The sequence below is a fragment of the Strigops habroptila genome, chromosome 1 (genome assembly GCF_004027225.2).
Source record: "Strigops habroptila isolate Jane chromosome 1, bStrHab1.2.pri, whole genome shotgun sequence".
In the NCBI taxonomy this organism is placed as follows: Eukaryota; Metazoa; Chordata; class Aves; order Psittaciformes; family Psittacidae; genus Strigops; species Strigops habroptila.
Window position 1 is genome coordinate 70,730,125 of NC_044277.2, and position 22,989 is coordinate 70,753,113.

General features: G+C 41.2%; 1 protein-coding gene across 3 annotated transcripts in view; it reads left to right on the plus strand.

The window, feature by feature from the left end:
- Nucleotides 1–22,989, plus strand: part of GRB10 (growth factor receptor bound protein 10) — a 145,760-nt gene that overhangs the window by 42,866 nt on the left and 79,905 nt on the right. For all 3 annotated transcript variants that reach the window (XM_030496536.1, XM_030496555.1, XM_030496544.1), the window contains one exon: nt 19,366–19,459. In XM_030496536.1, the coding sequence (XP_030352396.1) occupies nt 19,366–19,459 (94 nt within the window). The remainder of the gene's footprint in view (nt 1–19,365; nt 19,460–22,989) is intronic.

Genomic DNA, 22,989 nt, shown 5'->3' on the forward strand with positions numbered 1-22,989 from the left:
ACTATGGAGATCTTTCTTATGACTTGTGGGTTTACCCTGGTTGGATGCCAAGTGCCCACCAAAGATGCTCTATCACTGCCCTTCTCAACTGGACAGAGGAGAGAAAATACAACGAAAGGTTCATGGGTCAGGATAAGGACAGGGAGAGATCAGTCAGCAGTTACCATCCTGGGCAAAACAGACTCGACTTGGGGACATTAATTTATTACCAGTTAAAATCAGAGTGGGGTAATGAGAAATAAACCCAAATCCTAAAAGCATCTTCCCCTCATTTCTCCCTTCTTTGTGGGCTTAACTTTACTCCTGATTTTCTCTTCTTCCTCCCACTCCAGCAGTGCAGGGGGACAGGGAATGGGGGTTATGGCCAGTTCATCACACACTGTCTCTGCTGCTCCTTCCTCTTCAGGATGAGGACTCCTCTCACTCTCCCCCTGCTCTAAAGTGAGGTCCCTCCCACTGCAGACAGCCCTTCAGCAACTTCTCCAATGTAAGTCCTTCCCACAGGCACATGAACTGCTCCAGCATGGGTCCCTTCCATGGGTGCAGCCCTTCAGGAACAACTGCTCCAGTGTGGGTCCCCCACAGGGTCACAAGTCCTGCAGCAAACCTGCTCCAGTGTGGGCTCTTCTCTCCATGGAGAGGTCCTGCCAGGACCCTGCTCCAGTGCAGGCTTCCCACAGGGTCACAGCATGCTTCGGGCATCCCTCTGCTCCAGTGTGGGGTCCTCCTTGGGCTGCAGGGGAATCTCTGCTCCAGCACCTGGTGCATCTCCTCCCATCCTTTTGCACTGACCTTGGTATCTGCAGAGCTGTTTCTCTCACATATTCTCACTCTTCTCTCCAGCTGCAGTTGTTCCTGTGCAGTAACTTCTTTCCCTTGGCCTGAAGTTTGGGTTTTCCTTATTGCTGTGTTAGCATGAAAGGACCAGAGTGCACAAGCAGGCTTTCAAAGTACTTGGTCATAGCTTAGTGAAAAAAAACATCAGAGGCATTATTGCGTTGTGTCATTCTTCTACATATTGTATGAAGAAATGAAGCTGAAATTTTGCTACTGCCAATGTAGAAAGTAATGAGATTTGTGAAATACAGTGTCAGTCAACAGATATTTTGTTGATGATGCTCTTGTTTTAACAGTTTACATGTATGTGGTGTAGAGGGTTGACGGACTGCAGCAGACAAAGTACAAAGCAGTTGAGAACATTAGTGAATGTTTTTACAAGACATGTTGCCTCCAATATGAAATTATGAAATCTGTCTCCCTGACTTCAGACTACAAATGCTTTTTACAGATAGAGTTGATGCTGCTTGGTAGTTTTTGTTGAAGAGCAACTGGAACTGGATTTCTAGCCTCTCTCTATTTTTCTTGGAAATAAATCTGTTTAAAAAAGTGTTCCAAAAGCAGCTGTTTCACTAACATTGAAATAAAAATGTGTTGCTTACCTCTTAAAGACGCCATTGGAAGTGCATTTGCCCCCACTGTCATGTTCCATCAGAATATTGTATATGAAGCACAGTTAATGTCAACGAAATTTGTGTTTCACACTATGCTTTTATACAATTCATTAAGTTTCTTTTTCTTACAAGAAATACCCATCAGTTACTTTTTTTTGCTGCACCAGTTTACCTTTCTGCAATTCCAGTTGAAAGCCTGTACTTAACTCTTTGCGCTTACTTGTATTCTGCTTTACACAGAAGTTGGTTGGCAGCACATGAAGCTTTTTTGGAGGTGAATGTGAGCAAGAAATTTCAAGTAGCTCAGTCCACATTCGTCAATCATATAATTAACCCACCAAAAAAAAAAAAAAAGACTCAAAGCACTCTAATGTTCAGGAATACCATTTACTACTTACATTATTACTAACAGTGGTGAGGAAACAATGTAGATGTTGCAAATCAAGTGCGGAAACTACAAGTAAAGAGCTTAATTTTGCATCTTCCTGTTAATATTTTCATGCTTGAACAGCAGACTGAACCTATCTTTAAATCTTGTCATGCCATTATATACAAGCAGTCTCTTAAATATGTCCCTTGATTTAGCTCTGGTTTTCATACATGTTTTAATCCCAAGTTTACTACTTTTTTCACTTGAGATAAGGCTGAGGGGGGATCTTGTGAATGTGTATGCATAGGTGAAAACAGGGTGCAATGAGGACATAGCCAGGCTCTTTTCAGTGGTGCCCAGCGACAGGACCAGAGGCAGTGGGCACAAACTGAAACACAGGAGATTTCCTCGAAACATCAAGCAACGCTTTGACCATGAGGGTGACTGAGCACTGACACAGGTTGCCCAGGGAGGCAGTGGAATCTCCACCCTTGGAGATACTCCAAAGCCATCTGGACATGGTCCCAGGCAACTGGCTGTAGGTTGTAGATGGCCCTAGTTGAACAGAGAGATGGACCAGATGACCTCCAGAGGTCCCCTCCAACCTTCACTGATCCTGTGAAAATCAAAAGCAGTGGATCTCTTTAAGTTCTGAGTTGCGTGCAACTTTTAAGATGCCACTTCCAGATTGTGAAAACACCCACGTCGATAAAAACAGATAATTTTCTGGTGTTTTCTCAGAAAACTCCATGAGACCATTCTGAAGTAATGTTAACAGTTTAGCAGACTATAGCACCAAACTAAATCCTGTATATCTTTTTTTCTTACAATGGGATCTTTTCCAAATGAGTAAATATTTAACAAGCTGTTTACCAACTGGTTATTTTGGAGAATTACCAGTATGAGTATCTTCATGTTAGTAACAGCTCTCACTTAACAGAAGAGAGAAGTTGATGTACCAGTCCTAAGACAGCTTCATACTTCAAACGTCTGTATATATTAGAGAATAGAAACCTGAGAAATAAGAGAATGGAAGTCTTCATTTTTTTAATTGGCCTTGTTATAGTCAACTGGAATTACCTTAGTGATAGTTTGGGGGAGGGGGTATGTTTCTAATGAACTTTGACAGATGTTCTATGCTCTACATAAATAATAACCACTGGAGAAGATGATTTTGTGTTTTAAGAGGAAGATAAGATTGCTGTGCATTTGGAGCTGTCACTTTTCAAGAAAGTGCTGTGGCTCAGATGATTCTTAGTGTTGCTGTCCATGCCAGTTGGCTCAGACAGGCCTTTTCTATCCTTGGAAAAGACCAAGAATATAATGTTGTCTTATGCTTAAGTATTTCCAAGAAACATATCTAGATACAGACCTTGCAAAAAGTTATGCCTAGTAGATTTTCTTGCCTTACACAGTCTAAAGGGAGACTTTGATCAAAGGAAGGACAGTATTTCATAAGCATTTATGATTTCTCTTTTTTTTTTTTTCTTTTTTTTTGTTAAAAATGGATGAAGGGGGAGGGAACTCCAAACAACAGCCCCACAACCAAAACCCTGTGATTCTGCATGGAATTGTTCAAGTGTGATCAACTCTGAGAGGATAAATTTTCTGCTTCTAAGAAGAAGGTTCCAGACGTTATTGTAAATGTGATGTGTCATGGCAAGGATCATTTTGTTCTTACACTCGCATACCAGCTAGTTGTAATGCTGCAACTGAGTCCTGAACCAAAGCTGCTGATTCAAACAAGAATGGATAGCGTAAACTCACCATGGCTTTGGTGGTGGATGTGCCACTTACTTTGTAAAGCTAGGGATGCATATGTCAAGTCCACCTAGCACTAGCTGTCACTGTAGAGGATCTTCACCTGCTTCTTTTGCATCTTCTAAGAATTTTTCTTTCACTTTTTAATATAATGCAGTCTGAAATACTATTTTTAAAGTTTTCCCTAGATTCCCACAAAACTTTACTGCTTTTCAGGTGTATCTTTTATTCCTAGAGTCACAGGTATGCTCCCTTTGTGAAGATGTGGGAGGGAGAGTGTGGCATAGAACAAGGACCTTGTTCTTGAAGGGTTTGTTTTGCTTTTTCAGGATGGAACTTTACCAAATTGATGAGCTTTCAGGAATCCTTCATGTAGAAAGGGCCAGATGATTGGTATTAATAGCCTTTTATGCTAGATAGTATTGATATTTTAATCTGAGGCAGTAAGATACAGTGTTTTTCTTTCTGGTTTTGAAAGAACAAGCAATCAAAGGTAGAACACAAATACCCAGCAAAGCTCTCAGGCTTTACTGCTATTTTAAGATAGCTTTGGCTTGCGTATTGGTAAGACCAGTGTGCATAGTTGAAATTCTAGCATCTACAATGAAAAGACCAGCCCTTGGAAACAGCCAGTGGTTTTGGAGCATGCTTGTCCTTTGCAAGCTGGATGTTAAACAATGACTTAAGACTCTTCTACACACTGGCTGTAGCTCTTCATGTCTTACACACTGGCTTCATTTTTTGACATAATTTTGGCAAGTGGGGGAACCTGGCAATCCTTCATGCTAGAGGCCTTAGCTCTAATAAAGCGCTTTAGTTATTAGCACAAGTAAATAGTTGTCCATTTCTGCTTCATTAATGCATATTAGTAATACAGTAAATACTGTTATGCTGGCAAGTTCCCCAGAATACTGAATACTTCTGCACAGTTCAGGAAGGGGTTTCTGACAAAGTGGCGTTGGCACCTTTCTTGAAGAAGTTCTTGAAGCTATTAGTGTAGGAGAATGACAGACCATTATTTCAGCTCATGTGGGTTCTAGTAAAACTGATACTTCAGTGGAGGCAAATAAGTATTTTTGATGAATTTTATGCTGTTGCAGTAGGTTCTTCTCATGTTTGCAGTTAACTTTGCTACAGTCTTCAGCTACATCTGAGACAGATTGCTTTGGGCTGTGGAGAGTACAAATGAGGTGCCTACTTTTCCGATGAAAATAATTAGATGTTCTAAAATCCCATAAGATTGACCAATATTGTAAAATTTTAACTATCTGTGTGAAGAACCTAGCATGTATGAGGAAATCAAAAGGCAGCACAATGACCTGTGTTCAGTGTGTTTTGGTTTCTTGAGAGGTAAGACCTTCAATATATAAAATTGTGAGCCGAAATGTCAGTTATGACTTGTTCTTTGGAACAGCCAGCATAGATTAACCAATTGCTTTTTTGTCTTCTGTGTGCCTGGCAATGATTTCCAGGAGGACTTGTTCTATAATATTGCCAAAAACTGGACAAAGCTGTCCAGCTTCTGGTTCCTCATATCCTCAGGTTGAAGATGAACGTGATTTTTGCATCTGCAGTCATCAGGATCCTTCTCTCATCAGTGACTTAATTTTTGAAGAGGAGAGGGAGTAGCCTTGCAGTGGTATTGGCCAGCTTTCTTAGCGCCTTCATACGCATCCCATCTGATGCCAGGGGTTTGGTCCAGGTACCTTGTGTGATCCATAACCTTCCTTTGCTGTGACTAATTGTTCAGTCCCCCAGATGCTGATACAGTGCTCAAAGAACTGGGGGATGTGAGGGTGAACTTTACTAGGAAAAACTGAAGCAAAGAAATAGTGGATCTTTTGTGACCTTAGCTGCTAGGTCCCATGCATAACTGAGTACTAGCTAGACTAATATTAGACATCTTTTTGCCCTTGCTTATCTGTAGAAGCAATTCTTGTTTTTTCTTGGTGTCCTTCACTTGCTTCAGCTCTTCTGCTTCAGCAGATAGTCTCCATATTCTTTCTTGTAACTTCTTCCTGCTTTGATCTTTGCATTTCAGCATTTGAGCTGAGGCAGGAGCTGCCTGTCCATTCACCCCGGCTTTCTGCCATTCCCCTGTGACTTTCTGCATGCCAAAATGGACCATTCTTGAGCTTTGAGGAGGCTGTCGTGGGAGATCAGTTTGTTGTTCTGGGCCCCTTCGTCCTTCGGAGCAGTTTTCCATGAGAACCTGGCAAGCAGATCACTGTGCAAGCCAAAAATCTACTTTCCCGCAGTCCAGGACTGTAATTCTGCTACTAGTCTTGCTACCTTTGCTTACTCTTCTTGCCTTCATCTCAGTATGGCATCAGGTGGCCATTGGCCTCTACCTCCCCAACTGGTGGTTCTTTGTCCATTAGTTGGCTTTGCTGGCTTTTTGGTCAAGCAGGTCAACTTCCCTGGTTGGCTTACTGATCACTTGCCATGTGAAGTTATCTTGTTATGACCTGTTGGAAAGATTTCATATTATGTTTTTCAGTGTCTCGCATTATTTGTACTTGTTCGGTCATTTCACTTAGTCTCTTGAGTGTAGCAGATACCCATTTATTAAAGCAGCTTACAGCATGCTAACCTGCCAACGCACACACACTCAATTTATGTGAACTTTTTTTCCTTTTCAAATTCATGACAGGCTCAGAATTCTTTCAAATCAAACATCAGCATCAACATTTGAGATAGTCACCTTAAGCCTTTTGTAGGTGGAGGAACTTGTAGATGCTCTCTAAGGTGAACGCAAACTAAAGTTTCAGAATGCCTAGTTCTCTACTCTGACTGTACAGAAGTATAAGACAGTGTGGTGTTCAGTTTGATGGGAAGAATGCCTTTCTTCATGTGTGCTGATGAAATTTCTGCATGATTCTCACCCCCACCCCCCATCCCTCGACATGGGCAAATGGTTATCCAAGTGTGCTAAAGATGTTCTGAAAAAGGTTTGTCTGGTGATCTTGGTTTTTTTCTGGAGTCCTTTATGTCCTCAAAATGATGACAAACTGCTGGCCGTTGAACATGAGTTGGCCACATGGTTTGGCTGCAAACCATAACTGCTGTGCTGGATGAGGGCAGGTTGGAAAAACAGTTTTCTGACAGAATATCATCTTAAAAGATGACAAGAGCATGACTTGTCCTGAAGATTAAAATAAACCCAAACCCACAAGACCAGAAACTTCTCATCGGCTGCCCCACTAGCATCTTCTGGAACAGGGATGTTGACACAATAACATTTGTTATTAGGATACAGGATTATACACTTGGTGTCAGGATTGTGGTGGTGTGCTAGTGAACTCTTAGGTAATTTGCCACAGTTAATTTTGTTGTTTTACCTAGATGAAATGGTCTTCAGTTCAACTGTATCCAGAAGGTAGCTTGTTCCTCTTGCCGACAGCTTGCTGCTTGAAGCCTAGTTCAAAGTTTGTCTCTTTTCTTCCTCATCCTACGATTTCTTTCTTTTGATCTGTGGTTTGACTTTAATCTCAGCATGAAATCTTTTCGACTAGCTTTATTTCATAGATTTGCATTTTTGGTTTAGAAAGAATAGCTCAAACCTAGCTGAAGCACTATAATAAATACTGATTGTGCTGTAAAAGCTGCCACCATCATCCCTGGAGTTAATCGCCATCTCAGCTGAAGCATGGTAGCTTCTCAAGTGCAATATGCTAGTCCCTTAAACTGCAGCGTAAACAAAACCAGTCACATACTTATTCTGCCCCCCCATCTAAAGCAGAGGTTTCAGGGAAGAAAAAAGAAGGGAAAGGTGTTTTAAAGCCACTTTAATACAGCTCGAACTATAGCTCATCTGATAGCATCCTACCTTCCTTGGAGTGAACAGTAGAAGTCCATTTGCAGAAGCATTCTCGTGGTTAGCAGTTGTAGCATTTCAGCATTGCTAAAGCCAGCATGATGAAATGTTGTGTGCCCATGGTGGTATTATACCTGTGGGATTTCTTGAACTTTTATTCTGGCTGACCAGCTTTCCAGTCTCTGTTGAAATCTCTCCCTGTTTGGAGGTCCTTTATCTGGGCAGGTCTTGTTTGGAGGGGTTTGCTTGCTTTGTTTTGTGTGCTACCCCAGAACTTCCTCCAGTAGCATACTGGTAGTTAGGAAACTTTGAACTGTTGAAGCCTTAGCGTAGCCCAGTATTCAGAAGATTTGTGCAGAATTAAAGCAGCTGCTCCTGCTAACCACATTGAAGCATTGCAGTTTATGTTCTGACGTGCTGTGGGTAACTTTGTGGGATGTGTCCAGTAGGCGTTAGCAAAAAGGGGGGAGAAGCTGTACAAAATAAGCGGTTACTTGACACACTTATGCTGTGAACAACTAGTTATAAAACAAAACCAAAACCTTCCAAGCAGGAAGAGGTGATTGACATGCTTGCTTATAGCAAGCAGGTTTTTTTCTGAGTGCCAGTTTGTGGAAAAACTAAAGATTTACACTTTGTATTGGGTTTTTCTGGGACAGCTTGCAACTTTACATGTAATCTGTTACTATTTAAATGCAAATTGCTGAGCTTTTGCAAATTTTCTTCCTTTAGAGAATGTTAAGTCAATGAAGATTTTCTGATAAAGCCATCTTCTTGATGCAGGATAACTGATAGAGCTACCTGCAATTAGCTCACTTTCCTCAAGAAGGGAAAAACATGGCAGCCATTATATTGAGATGGAGATAGAGAAACATATATATATAGTAATACTGGAACAAGTATAACAATTAAGCATATTTCATGTTATATCTAGATTTTTGCAAATCAGAGAGAGGTTAAGTATCCAGAGCACTAAGAAGAATTCTCAGGCTAGAAAGTACCTTTGAACTGCTTGCATTTTGACTACAGTCCAACTAGTTACTATTTTTTCATATTCTGACAATGACTCTGAAGATGTGGAAAATACTGCAAGTTACCTTCATTTTGAGAAATAGGGATGAGACACTGGCACACTGAAACATCCAGGATGACCCCTGTTGTTAGTCTTGCATTATTTACTTTTATGAAGTCTAATAGAGCATCACTGTTGAGGATTTTTTTGTTTGTTCAGTTTCAGGACTGTTTTGAACATCAGTGTAAAACATGTGGTGCTATGACCTTCTTAAAATTGTGACAGTCAAATGAGATTCAAACATGATTAAAGAAAGAAATGCAGAAATACAGGCATCTTGTTTTATTGGTAATAGTTAGAAGTTTTGTTTTCTTTCCGAGAGTTTGCGAAGTAACGTATTACTACAATGTAAGCATTACAAAAGAACTGATTTTCTTCTTAGTACCCGTATATATTGTAGACTATTGTCTTACATTCCATTATTTTCTTTGCATAAATTACATTACTGATTTGCTCTTGAGACTGTGAAACCCTGCCATTTGGTTAGGGGAGAACACAATGGTCTGTTCCAATACAAGATCTGATGCTGTGGTGTTAATCATGAAAAGGCATGATAGTTGTGCTTTAGAGATGTGTCTGCGATTTCTTTGGGTTTTTTTTTTTTTAATAGGTTATGGAGCAATCTTTATATCTGAGATTTCTTAAGTATCTCCTTTTAGGTAAGGCTTGCTGTTCGGGAGATGTGTAAAGAGTTAATTTAACTGAAGGCAAGTTACCTGAACTAAAATGTCCTTGTCTGAGGTGGGCAATTAGTTTTGGGCAGATTGCACCATGTAGGAGGTAAATGGTTCTTTATCTAAGCAGAAAGGTGTGTGGTCAGTATAATTAGGATCTTAGGTTTGATCAGATGGGACAGCCGTTTCTAGACTTAGTTAATTACTTATCTAGTGCCAAGGATAGCTCTTCAGGGAAGGAAGGGAGGGGTATCAAGCGCACCCTAAATTGCAGCAATTGAGCAAATTGACTAGGCAGTAGAGAGAGAAGTCCCATATTGCCAATAGTTGAAACAAGTAAGGATTGCAAAGTAGTCTTGTATGAAGTTGTTCAACATGACACTTGAAATTCATCAAATTTTCAGTTTGAAGACCTGAAAGAACAATTTCATTAGCAATCTGGCATCTAGTGAATTTTAACTCTGTGAGCACAGGGCCTCTTGCCCCATGGGAGATTTATCATTTTATCAGTTCTGTGAAGGGCTGTGAAGAATCATCTTCATCTGTCGGCCTGTTCAAACCCTGAGTTTGAACCTGAACCATCAAGACAACAAAAGGGGATAGCACTGTTGCCTATAAGAAAGCAGACCCACCTTCAGATGGGGTAAATTCCTTTGCTCTGTGTTTCATGCTACCTTCAATTTCTTTGTTAGAGTTTCATCAGTGTTGAGTTTTCAGGGCTGCCTAGCCATAAGGGCGTATATGCTTAAATGTAATTTAGGTAGCTGTGGTTGCTGAATATCTGTTCTAAAAGAGAACGCACATGTGTGGAAACAGTGGTTCCTGCAACTTAGGTAGCTTCTACTCTTCCCTCCTCCCTCCCCTGGATGAGACACATGGATGTGTTGCTGCAGTGCCAGATCCCAAAGTCCACCAGGTCATCCTTTCAAGCACTGCGCCTTTCAAGGTTAATGCAGGGCATCATTAGCCTGCGCTGGGACAGACCGTCCAAGCCAGTTTACAGAACGTCTCCCATCCACTTGGTGCAAGGGTGCTGTCAAAACCTGACTCCCAAAGCCAGCATTCTTGGAAGCAGCTGGCCAGCAGTGCTGCTATAACTGGAGCTCTAGATTTGATGCCAAGTAGAACAGATGAGCTACCTTGTATTTCACAGGTCTGAGCATGGGCAGGGCAGTGGGTTGAAGAGGATCAAGTATCTGGTACCTTCGTTCTGTGTGTTAGAACTTCCCCCGAAAGAACATGTTAAAGATTTTTATTTTCAGTGCAAGCTGAAAGAAAACAGTTTTGAAGACGCTTTGTCAGAATGGATGGATGTGTTAGCAGCTGTGTGACATGCTGAAATCTTGCATAGCACCTGGGTACAAATATTCCCGTTATGTTTCTTTTCATCTTTCTGATGAGGAAGGAATATATCTGACCACATGCTTCAGAAACTTGGACAAAACATAGAGGGTGACCCCGGTAAGGGTTTTGTGAGCAACACACATCATTCTGGGTTGCATTACTCCCTTTGATTGTGTGAGCACCACCAAGTTATAGTAGTTAACACATATGGATCGCTAAGTTCATTAGAGTCTTAGTGTGCTTTTTACTCAATTTAAGTAGCGTAGTCTATTAAGTATGAGGTCTTCAATAAGAGAATGGTACAAAATCTCACTGAAAAGCCTCTTTAAAAAGAAGAGGAATATGACATATTACTTTATATTTTCTCAGGGTAACAAAACCTCAATTTTTCAATTTAATTCCTATTGGTAAATACAACTCTCACAGAAAACAGATTTTTCAGGGACTTTATTGGTTTTGGTTAATACTGACTCTACCAAAGAGCTTGGACCATGCAGTAAATTAGGGTTTTGGTAGCTTTGTCAGTGGCAGTCCTTGCGAGTGAGGGTGACTTGCTTTGGAGGTAAGGCTAACTTACAGTTAAGTACAAGCTAAAGATGCATTATCAGTATCTATGGGCACCAGCAGAAGAAACAGAATTTCCATGTAAGTGTAATTTTCTAGTGTGAAGAATTTCCTCATACAAACTTTATTCACTTAGTGGTGTTTTGTTAGAAGTGAAAAGGGGACCTAGTTTGTGTTTTAAAAAAAGAAGCAAAAGACACTTTATCAGGAAGTGCTTCATTTTTGTACATGCTTTCTAGCTGAAGACAGCTCTAAGAAGTGATTGCTTTCACCACGAACCTTCTGCATTTGTTTCTTTTCTGTATTTGAAGACTTTATTTTAGCTATAAACTATGTAAACTGTCTCTAACAGCCACAGTGGTTTTAGTCTCATTAAAAATAGAACAAAGCTTTTAGCATTTCTAAGCCTGTCACTTGGATTCCCTCCTTGCTAGCTGATTAAAAGACAGCAACCATGATGCATTGAATTTTCTTCTACCATAATAAATGGCAGTCTAGTCCAAAAAGCGCACACTGTGGAATATTCTATCCATTTTCTCTGTGCAGGGTACTGGGAGAGAGCTAAATTCTTGCAGAAGTGGTTAGTTTCTACTGAGAGAGGACTGCATCTAGTGAGAGAAATTTAATTTGACGTAGTTCTTGCCAAATTCTGGGTTCAGCAGTGTTTAAAACCCTGCTAAAGCGAGTTTTGTAAAGACCAGCCTAGAGAAGCTGAATCTGTAATGCTAGAGTGTATGCTTGCTGTAAAAGAGCATTGCTGAAGCCGTCAGCTAACTTGGTATGTTCACTCCTGCCTTGCCGGAGAAAAGCCTTTTATGAATAAACCAGATACTGTTGGAGGTTGCTAATCATTGTCTAGCTCTTGCTAGATTAGATTTATCTATCTATTTGTATTTATTTATTGGGGGTGCACTTCTTTAGAAAAAGAGGGGGGGGAAAGAAAGGGGCAGGGGGCGGAGAAGCTGACTAGTAGGTAAAAGTGGGTTTTGGTGTGAAACAGTACTGCACGGATAGCAGTTGCAATGCAGGTAATGACAAGTCCCATAACTGGTAATACCCCTTGAAAAAAATCTAAAACACATTCAGAAAAATAACTTTCTGGCTCAGCTATAGCAGTAGATTGTTTAACTGTATCAGTCCATGTATTTAAGAAAGCTGTTTTTCTCAGTGTAGGAGAAGAAACACTTCACTGACTAGGGGCACACACGCTATGGGGTTTTGTTGTTGACAACAGGGTCCAAACCCCCAGTTTTTTTTCTGAATTGAAGGACTTTCTCGTCACTGGGTGACTGAAACCACTGTCGGTCGGGGGTCGGGAGGGAAGTTCTTCCAAGGTCAGACTGGCAAGCTTTTCTGCCTTCCCCTGTATCATGGGATGTAATATAATTCCTATGATTCGTTTAACAAATTCCCTGCCACTGCAGAGACACAGACCACGGGTGCAGGTCTGTCTTGTCTGTCACTCTCATTTTCCTTCTCTCTTTGCTAATTCTCTCTTCTACAACTTTGCTAGGTACGTTGTATTTCCTGTAGCTATTGTATATGTGGTGTGGTGGGCTGGCAAGTCTGCTGAGGGTGGTATGAGTGTATGGATGGCAGTAGGTCTGTGCGCCCTGCCAGGTTTATCGCATGTTGTCAGTGATCTGTGGCACTGAGGATTGGAGGTGCTGTGGTGTGTCGGGAGGAATGTGCTGCTGCCTTTGCTACTCCTGTAATCCCAAACTGGGCTTGTTTGTTCCTGGTCTCTAGGGTTATCGCTCTCTGTCTTGACAGCCAGTACTGTAAAATCAGAAGGATTCATGCACTTAGTGGCTTTGCTACTTCAGGAGAGAGAGCCTGACTTTCGACAAAGCTAAGTGGCTTTATTTTAAGCCCTTGTTTGTACAAGCTCTCGTAGCGATGGGAATGCTAAAATTCTAGGTTCACAGTTACTCTGTTGACTTACTGAGCCTTTCAGTTGGCTCTTACCTAGTCAAATGACTATAGTTAAGAGGCAGGAAACCTAGCTACAGGTCTATGATTATGTAATATGTGGGTTGTCTAAGAATGTGCTTTAAAGTTGTTCGGTTTTTGTTTTTGTTTTTTTGTTGGATTTGTTTTTGTTTTGTTTTGGTTTTTTGTTGGGTTTTGTTTGTTGGTTTGTTTGTTTTTTCAAGTGTCCAAAGCCTGTATTTTCTTTATTTCTATGACATGCTAAGCACTCTGGCAGAAGACAGTAAAAAACATGAACTGTTTCTGAGTAAACTTGAAATCATCTGCAAAGCAGTGACTTTGGACAAACCCAAGAGCCTTGCTGTTTCCTCATGACTGTACTTGGGACAAATTTCCTCAAGCTCTGGGGTGTCAGCAGGCTGAAAATATGTTGTACCAAACCGCTATCTGGTGGTGGACTGTGCTGCTGTATTTAGCCGCTAAGAAGTCCAGTGACTTAAATCTTCCAAGCAAGGAGCGTGCTATGCGTTACTAATTGATCTCAACTGTGGAATTTGGATTAGAGCTTGAACACTGGTCTGGATCTGTCAGGTGGATTTCTTCCTGTGATAGCCTGCGTGTTTGCCTTCACGGGCTAAGAGTAAAATTGGGTGACAGAATAGAAACTCTGCAGATGGACGTGGATACCAGTAAGCTATACGGAAGTTTACTTAGATGAATAGCTGGCAGCTCGGCACTTGCCATAATGGAATCTTCTCTTCCTGGTATATTTGATGCTTTAAGTAAATCAAACCTGCCAGTCGTGGTATAAAGAGACAGCGTAGCTTAGAAAACAGTGCAGAAAGTTACTTTACATAAATGCAAATAGTCTTTTGTTTGGGAAGTGAAGACTCATTCAAGGCAGCCCTCAGAAGACATGCTGCCTAATCTGTTCATTGCCTGAGGAAACTCCAGAAGCATGTTAAGAATGGCAGTACTGGGTCAGATAAAGAAATGTTCATTTACCTCTGTGTTCTTCATCTAAGTTGCAGATAGGAAGAGAGTGTAATTTCTCAGAGTATCCCCTTCCTGCTTCTGGATCCTGGAGCTCTGTCTGCTCTTTCACAGCCCCTGGTGGACACCTCTTCAGTGAATTTTAATATTTGCTATTTTTCTTCTTTTCTTTTTCTTTTTTTTTTTTTTTTTTTTTTTTTAATAGCTTAGGCTTGGAACACTTTGCAGTAGTTTCCTCAGTCTGTGCTAGCAGAAGGTACTTCATTTTGTGTTACGCAAGTTTCTTCAACAGAGTAAAGCTAAGGTGGCTCAGGTAATGACTTGACTAATTTTCTCTTTACGCTCATCTAGTTTTAAGACACCTACCTCAGTGTGATGAAGTAGCACCACCAGGTAGGAAGTGAGCTCGTGGTGCAGCAGGAGTGCCTGTGTGCAAGCTGAGGTGTTTCTACCTTGATAGTCTCCTACACCACAGTGGAACCCGTCAGCACGTCTGACTTGACTTTCTGTTGTGCTGGACAGTGTACAAACATCAGAAGTATGTCATGATCTTAATTTGTCACTGTGGGACTGCTGGCATGAGTACGCGTGACTCTTGCTCAATTGAACCTTTTGTTCAGGGGCATGGCTGTGTGGGTTTGCAGACAGCTACAGTAAATCCAAAACCAGGGACTGTTGTCTCCGTGGTCTGGATGTCCTTGGTCTGGCTGTGCTCCCAGGAGCTTCCGAGAAGCTCTGCTGCCAGTCGTAGCCTTTCTTCATCTCATAAACTACCAGTGACTGCTGAAGTTAGAAAAAGTTGAAGCCTTCAGTTAAAGGGGATTTCCAGACATCTCGAGAAGGCTACTCTGTCTCTGTTAATGTCAGGCCCCTTTCTTCACAAAGAAAGGGGGAGTAGTACGGATGGTACTTTATTATTTGTACTTTCAAATCTGCTTCCTCCCTTTTCTGAGCCCTATTTACCTGTAAGATTATCCTGAATGAATGGATAACCTTTGCTGAAGGAACCAGGATGACAGAAGCAGCAATAGAGTAGTAGCAACACCCTGGTTGGCCTACTAATGCTGTCTCATCCTGATAAGTACTCTTCTGGGCTAAACTGCAGGTGGGAACAGTAGCACTTGGAGCTGAAGAAGTGATTAAAGAACACGTGTGCAGACAGCAGGGCTGCTAGAGTATATGGCTGTCTGATTCTCTGATTAAAAGGCCAGATTTAATGTTTTCTTCGATAACTGAAATGCTTATCATGCTAGCACCAACAGCAGCAAACATTGCATGTCATAGTTGAAGGAGCGCAACTTGAAAGGCTTGGTTATAGATTGAAAAATAAATCCAGATTGTCCTGGTTACTGTTACAGAGATAACACTGTCTATGAATGGACTTTGGCTCTTAACATGATGCAAGCATGTTGCATTTTGCGTCGTGCAGTATAGGTCTGCAGAAGGACACTGAAATCTAACCTGTAATGATGGTGTATTTCGATATGAAATGCTAATGCTTTAAAGGACTCTAAAAAATAAACCCTGCTTCAGATCTCTATAGCACTCTTGCTAGTCACTCGATTAAATCATCCTTGGTCACGGATGCTGACTGACAGAGAAAAGAGTACATGCAAACAAGTCAGCGAGGGCTAATGCTCAGCTAGCTTCTAAAAATACTACAATAGCTGGTTGGTACAGTGAGTTAAGTAACATCTCAATTTCATATTGAGAGCATTTATTGGAAGAAGAGGGAGAGCTGAGGATTAAAACACAGAGCAAACACATGACTTACTGGGAGCCCAGTTTCAGCAGTGGTGGGGGGGAAGGTGATGGACCAAAGCAGGTGACCACCTTGCTGAGGGCCTTGGCTGGAGCTGGAGCCCAACAAGGAGCCTGCTGGCACTGAGCAATTACATACTTCTTTTAACCTTTCTTGTCTTAACCTTGTTGCAGTGGCTGGCTGATCTCTGCTGTGTCTGGCCAAGTGCCAGTGTTTGTGCACAACAGACACAAACAGATTCTGGAGGGTCATGTGAAACTGAGCCCTTTAAATCGCACCGCCCTTACCTTTTCTCCTCTGCTGCCCACATTGCTTTAGCAGGTGTGGCTTTGTTTATGCATGTCTGTTGCTTTACTTCAGCACCTGGGTTTTGCTGGCCCTTGGTGCCCAGAGGAAACCTCTGGCTCCCTGCTTTGCTCAAGCTGCAGGAGAGTTCTCTGGACATTCTAGGCAGGGGTTTGCACCTAATGAAGGACATAGGGGTGTCAGCTTTGTAAAGGCAGCACCGGTAATCATTGTCATGGAAACCTCTGCTGCTGAAAACTTTGATACCTCTTGCCATGGCTTTGGCTTAAGCTTTGTGAAAAAGGCCTCTGGAATCACCTTACAGCTGTACCAGCATCTTCTGGTACAGCTGCAAGGTGATTCCAGCAGAGGGCCTATCCTATTCCTGTAAATTATTGGCACTTGCTAATTTAAAAAAAAAAAAAAAAAAAAATCTGTTTTAATTGAAGAGTTATGAGGAGTTATGAGCTTGCAGCCAGCTGTAAGCCTGAAGTAAGGTCTTTGTGTGTTACTGCTGTGGGAAACCCAAAGGTAAAAAGATGCAACTCTGCCCCATCTCACCTCTGTTACTATGTTACTATGCCCAGAGAAGGGCAACAAGGCTGGTGAAGGCTCTGGAGCACAAGTCTTGCAAGGAACAGCTGAGGGAACTGGGGGTGTTTAGTCTGGAGAAGAGAAGGCTCAGGGGGACCCGATCTCTCTCTACAACTATCTGAAAGGAGGTTGTAGTGAGGTGGGTGTTGGTCTCTTCTCCCAGGTAACAAGTGCTAGGACAAAAGGTAACAGCCTCAAGCTGCACCAGGGGAGGTTTAGATTGGATATTGGGAACAATTTCTTCACAGAGAGGGTGATCAGGCATTGGAACAGGCTGCCCAGGGAAGTGGTGGAGTCACTGTACGTGGAAGTGTTCAAAAACCATATAGAGGAGGGCCCTCAGTGACATGGTTTGGTGGTGGTCTTGGCAGTCCTGGGGTAATGGTTGGACTTGATGATCTTAAAAGTCTTTTACAACCCAGTTAATTCTGTGATTCTGCTGCATGAATCTTGCCTTCCAGTAGGGACTTTTATGTGTTGGGACAACTGAAAACATGTTTAGGTGTGTAACAACTAGTTTATAACTGGTTTTCTTGTTCCACCTTTTGTTTCTCTTGAGATGCCCTGCTGCTCTTCCCAGCCAAAAGGCAATATGCAACGGCATTCATGCATTGGACATCTGGACTTTTTTCCTTGGGAAGTGGAACTAATAATGCTAAACTGCATCTGTGGGATTTTAGCTGTCCAATAAAAATACTTGATGTTGATGGACTTGATGGACGGAAACACACAAAGAAAAGCTCTATGCTAGGAGGCAGGATGTTCTGGTGTGTTCCCCATGCCTGCAATGCTCACCTCTCAGCCTTTGTACGGAGAGCAATCAGCTTCAGCTTTAAGTTTTGACTGAAACTTTTCCTAGATAAGCATCTCCTCCTCCTTGTTGTCCTTGGAGCCTTTGAAAGAATTACATGGGAAGCAGACTCTTAATTTTGTATGTGCTTTCTGCAGCTGCCGCCTTCTGCTGCAAGTCCCAGATTTCCTGCCTGAAATTTAAAATTGAGATGTTGTGGGCCAGGTCAGTGCTGACTGTGTGGTGTCCCAGAGAAAATGAGATACATCCAGTGAAAACTACTAGTGCTCCAAAAGCAGTAACAATGTTAGGATGCGATACCCTGTGGTTGTGAGGGATTTGACAGACAGGAGCTCATGAGTTCCTTGTTTCCTAATACATGTTCAGTTAGCTGCAGTGAAAGAGCTCACAAATACTGTCATGTTTCAAGAAAGTAAGAACAAATATAGTTGTGCTGACTGATGGTCTGGTTGTGTGTGTTTGTTTGTTTGAGTTTTTTTGATTCCTAAGAATCAACTACAAAAACTTGTGTGAGATGTGGCTCATGAAACAACAGCCAGTGTCATGAAAATCAGTGGCAAGGATGTAAAGAACTGTAAGGGGAGGTGGCCATTGTAGAGGCAGAAGTCTGAGTGGTCCCAGTTGTATCTGGCATAGAGATGGATGCCATATGTATCTTATCATATATTGTTTACTTGTAAAAACCTCCCTTAGTCATACCGCCATTGGCAGGTCTTGTCTTATAAATGCCTGTGGGCTCCTGATGGTGAAGGCACTCGAGAGGCGCTTGAGTACTTGCATCAAAGCTCAAGTATTTGCTGTTTGAGACAGTCTCTCCGAGAAGAGATAATGTAATGTATTTCATACCCTGTGTACCTGTATACAGTTCTCAACCCAAAACACTACATCCATTATGTTTTTGAGCATCAGCTTGTGTTCTGTAAACTGGTAATGTTCGGCTGAAAGCTCACAATTGCACGTAGTCAAATTGCCACTCACTGTGTGTATGTTATTGCTCTGCCATAATTACAGCGTCATTTGCCGTGAAGTGATTCTTATGTTTTAACATAAGTGTGGGTCATGCCATTGTGTCATCCCACACTTTGGGCACAGCAGGAACATGTATAAAGTCACGTATATCACTGCAGAAGTTTATGGTTGGTGGTGTATCAACTTTGTGCACTTGCTTCTTTTTTTCCATACCCACCCATAACTGGTATATGCAAAAGTGTATCGACTTCGTAAAACTGTACCTGCTCTAAACCTCCTTCTTATGCTTCTAAAACACAGTGAGATTTATCTTCCTTTTCTTACTTTTGTTTATATTTCAATGTCCTTGCTTTCTCTTGGTTGTCATCTTTGGCAAGATCTGTGAGAAACTGTGGTATTTTAGACTTAGCCAAATTAAGTCTGTTAAAACTTCTTGAAACCTAATCTTGTAAGAGTTCTAGTATGAAAAAAAGGAAAATAAAAAACCAGGTTGGCATCCGGAGCCATGGATGTTTATCTAAACTGAACTTCTGATTCCTCTTGAGGTTTAGTAGTTCACTACTGGATCTGTTTCAGTCCACTTAATTAGTTACAACCCCCTAAACCACAGGCTTGGAATTAAGGAAAACAAAGCCCCAAGCCTCCACATAATTTGATGCAAGAAGAAACTTTAGTTAAACTGGGAAGTACATTTACATCTCTGTTTCCCAGTTTGCAATGCAAACTGGTGTACATATGAGACAACAGCATATCATTGATTCTGGATTCATGCCACATGTATTAATGTGACAGTCTAGTGTCCCCTATAAGCACTCCCCCCTTTCTTCTTTGACATTGGTTTCTCCTTCCAGAGGTATGGCAGGGATTATTTTCCTGTTTGTATGAGTGGTTTGGCTTGGGGCAGTGCGGCTTACAGGGATACAGAATGCCTGTTTTTGATAAGGTTTTCTGCTCTTCTTTTTTTAGGACAATGTAGATCAGACTTCTGCTCATGGTCGGCGGGATCTGGTGGAACCAGGTTTCCAAGAACCATCTAACCGCATCTCCCTGAATCACCAAGGTAAGGAACAGTGGGCAGGAACCCTGGATCCTCATGGGAATGCAGAGATGGTTTTGCCTCCATGTTGCCATCTCTCCTCATTGTTTTTTAAAAAAGAAAAAAATAAGGTTCTGGATGGTGGGAGGAGGAGAGCTGAAGAAATAATTTCTTGTCACGACTGTCCTTCGTGCTGTGGATGAAGATGATGAAGAACTTGTGGTGCATCTCAAGCCTTGTAGCCCAAACTGGTTTTAGGAGGGGGGAGGAGTGAAGTACTGAAATTGAATTCAACATTCGTAATGTTAAAGTTGCATTTGCAAAAGTCTTTGGCTGCCATAAGAAGGAGTCAGGGCTCTGGTTCACTTCAGCTGTAGGAGAAAAGTATTGTTACCTGCTTTGCATGACAGAAGTCAGCTCATTCTGGGAAAGAAAGTCCTGAAATAGACGTGGTAATGCTGGTGCAGTAGTTTAGCTTCTGTAATTCAACAAGACCATACAAAACATGAAAGTTAAAATAAATTTTAAAAGTCTTTCTTTGATCATTTCTGTCTGTTCAGATACCTAAAAAAGACAGTTACTATTATAGCAGGGACTTTTTTTTTTTACTTTGAAATAATTAGTAATAGAGAGTGCCATCTTAATCAGTGAACCCCTTACCTTCAGGGTTCTCCATGGCTTAATTTGGAGCCAAGTCCTTGAAGGTCATCTTCAAATGTTGTTTCTTCAGTGCAGCAATGAATAGTAATGCAGCCAGCACAAGGCTATTGAAACAAAAAAGGTCATGAACATATTGCTTAAAATATTTGCCAAATATGACATTCTTAACTTTTCCTTTAAAAAACAGCTTTTTTTGTTTGCCAAGGGCAGCAAGACTGGAATTTCATGACTTGCAGATCCTCAAGACTGTTTAAGTTTCACAAACAAGTCCCAGAATGTAATGGGGACTGTGTTTTAATTTACTTCCCTCACCATGCCCCAGGTCTTCCAGTTTTTTAAAGCTTTGCTTTCAATTGAAAACAGAAGACAACAGGTTGCCATGTTATCCAGTCTAAAACTTCTGCAAGTACAGGCAGTATGTTGTGGCATGCTTGCATGGATACAGCAGAGTTCTTATAAATATTCCATTTTTCATTCTTTTTAGAATGGTACTGTTATGTTAATTTCACCTATCTTGGGATGCACAAATCCTGGACTTGTTCTGAGGCTACTTGTGAATATTCCCCTTTAATCAAGGGATTTTTGGGGGGAACACATCCTGAGTGGTCTAAGTTTATGCGTTAAAGTCCATGTGACTGCTGCTTATGAAGTCTGAACATTTATTGAAGAGACAGGTAATACTGCATTTTGATGGCAAAATGCCAGCATTGCAGCCTGGCATTTTCCTACTTCCTTTTCAGATCCTTCTTTTCCTCTATCGATATTGTAGTACTGCAGAAGGATTCATACAGTGTCACCTGACATGTGGCTCTCCCTCAGCCACTTTGAGACAAAAGTCTGCATGCAAAATAGTCCAAATCACTTTACAGAACAGCTATCTTTAAAGAGAATGCCTTGTGGGCACTGGCAGTTTGATGCGTTTCTAAGGGAAGACCCAGTTAATGTTTTCCCAATACTTTCTGAAGTAAAGATCACTTTTGCACCCACAAATTGTTTGGGATTTTTTCCTTTATCAGCTGAGTGACAGCAACCAAATCCAGCATTTCTAAAGTCTGTCTGATTTTTGTTGCTGAGGTAGGTATTTAGTGCATTATGAATCTTGCCTACCCCTGTGACCATGAAATGCTGCTTATGTTGGCAGCGTGAATTAAGAACTGAAATCCAAATGCCTAGAAGTGGGCTTTAATACTGCACTGGGCTGTAGCACTTCTGTCTTTTTGCAGTGTTGGAGGGAGGCAATGTGCTTTACAGGCATGATAACTGCTGCTTTGGTATCTTTTTGGTAAGGTCAGGGACCATAAGCGTGATGTTACATCATGTTTTGTGTGTTCTGTCCAAGTGTGAGCATCTACACTCTTTCACAGCTGATGAAATATGAGTTCTTGCCCAAGAACTCGAAAGTGCAAGTGTTTTAAGAGCTGTGACATATTTCAGTAACTGATTCATGAATAGTACATAGAAAAATCTGACATGAAGAGCTTCAGAGGGAGTTGTGACATGGTCTGAACTAACTCCCATGCAGTCGTATTAGTCGTATTAGTCGTATTAGAATAAATAGGAAGACTAGATTATTAACATAAAGTGGGGGTTTAAGTTCTGTGGCAGCTATTTGTTTTGGTTTTTTTACTCTCACACTAAACTGTGTTATCCATTACTTTGTACTAAAGTTTTGCTGGCACTGACACTGATAAAAAACTTAAACCTGTATCCAGAAGTAACTTGCAGGGCCACTGCTGCTTGCATTTAATAAATGAATCTGTTTGGTGGTATGTTTTGATTACGTTGAAGATAAAGATACTTGCAACAGGTTATGGTAAATTTTGCTTCAGTTATAGACAGCTTGCTGACTTCAGCTTATACCTACTAGCACATCTAAAGCTTTTGTTCCTGTGTTTTGCAAGACTTTAAACTGATAGGCTTGCAACTAAACTGGTTTAATACAAGTTTATCGTGAGCAGAAACTGTGGAAGGATTAGAGATGGCTAAAATATTTCATGTATTAGGTGCTCCCTGTCTTTCTCCCTTTAGTGTACTGTGCTTTAAACTCTGCAGCTGAACTTTGAGCAACCATACCTACTATGTTATTTTATGTATACACTTCCTATTCATACCTGACCACATTGCTCAGTGAGCGCAGCAGATTTGCCAGTTTCTGTTGAACATTAACTTGTAGCCTTTGGCTTTTCACTGGGAGAGCTTTGGTACAAGCACTTGCAATTCTGAACCTGAACTGCTTTCCGCAGCCTATAAAAATGGTGATTAGCTTCCTCCCAGGCATCTGAATCCCTTCAACACAAGCTGGAAAAAGAGCATTTAAGTGGAGACTGAGATATCCCTGCCAACTGTCCCTACGTGAATAAGCTCTTTCTTGTGAAGGGTATTTCAAGTGCATGTTTCCTGCTGAATCACTCTTTTTTACACAAGCGGATGCTTTATAACTGTTCAGCTTTTTATTTTAAAAGAATATCTTGTAAAGATTGAGGAATAGAGAATACCTTTTGTAAAGTGAGGAGTCTTTAAAATAGGCAGGTTTCATATGAAATATGTAAAAAGTTGAGTGCAGATGGAATAATATTTTTTCCTAGAAATAGTTGAATAACTGCTTATGCGTAGGTGTGCTGATAAACTTGCTTACTTGAACAGCAAGTATTTTTCTCTAAACCATGAATTAGTACTCACTTTTCAGTGATTCTGCTAGTTGGGCAAATTTTGTAAAGCTACTAAACACAGAGAGCAGGAACTAGGATTTCTTACCTCTGTTTCCCAAATGCTACTTCATAAATTAAATGGAATAGGAAAGAGCAGGCTTCATTCAGCTGAAAAATACTAGTATCCACTGATGTAAAGGAATAGATAGACTTCAGCTAACTATAGAAATTACAGAAAGTTAACAA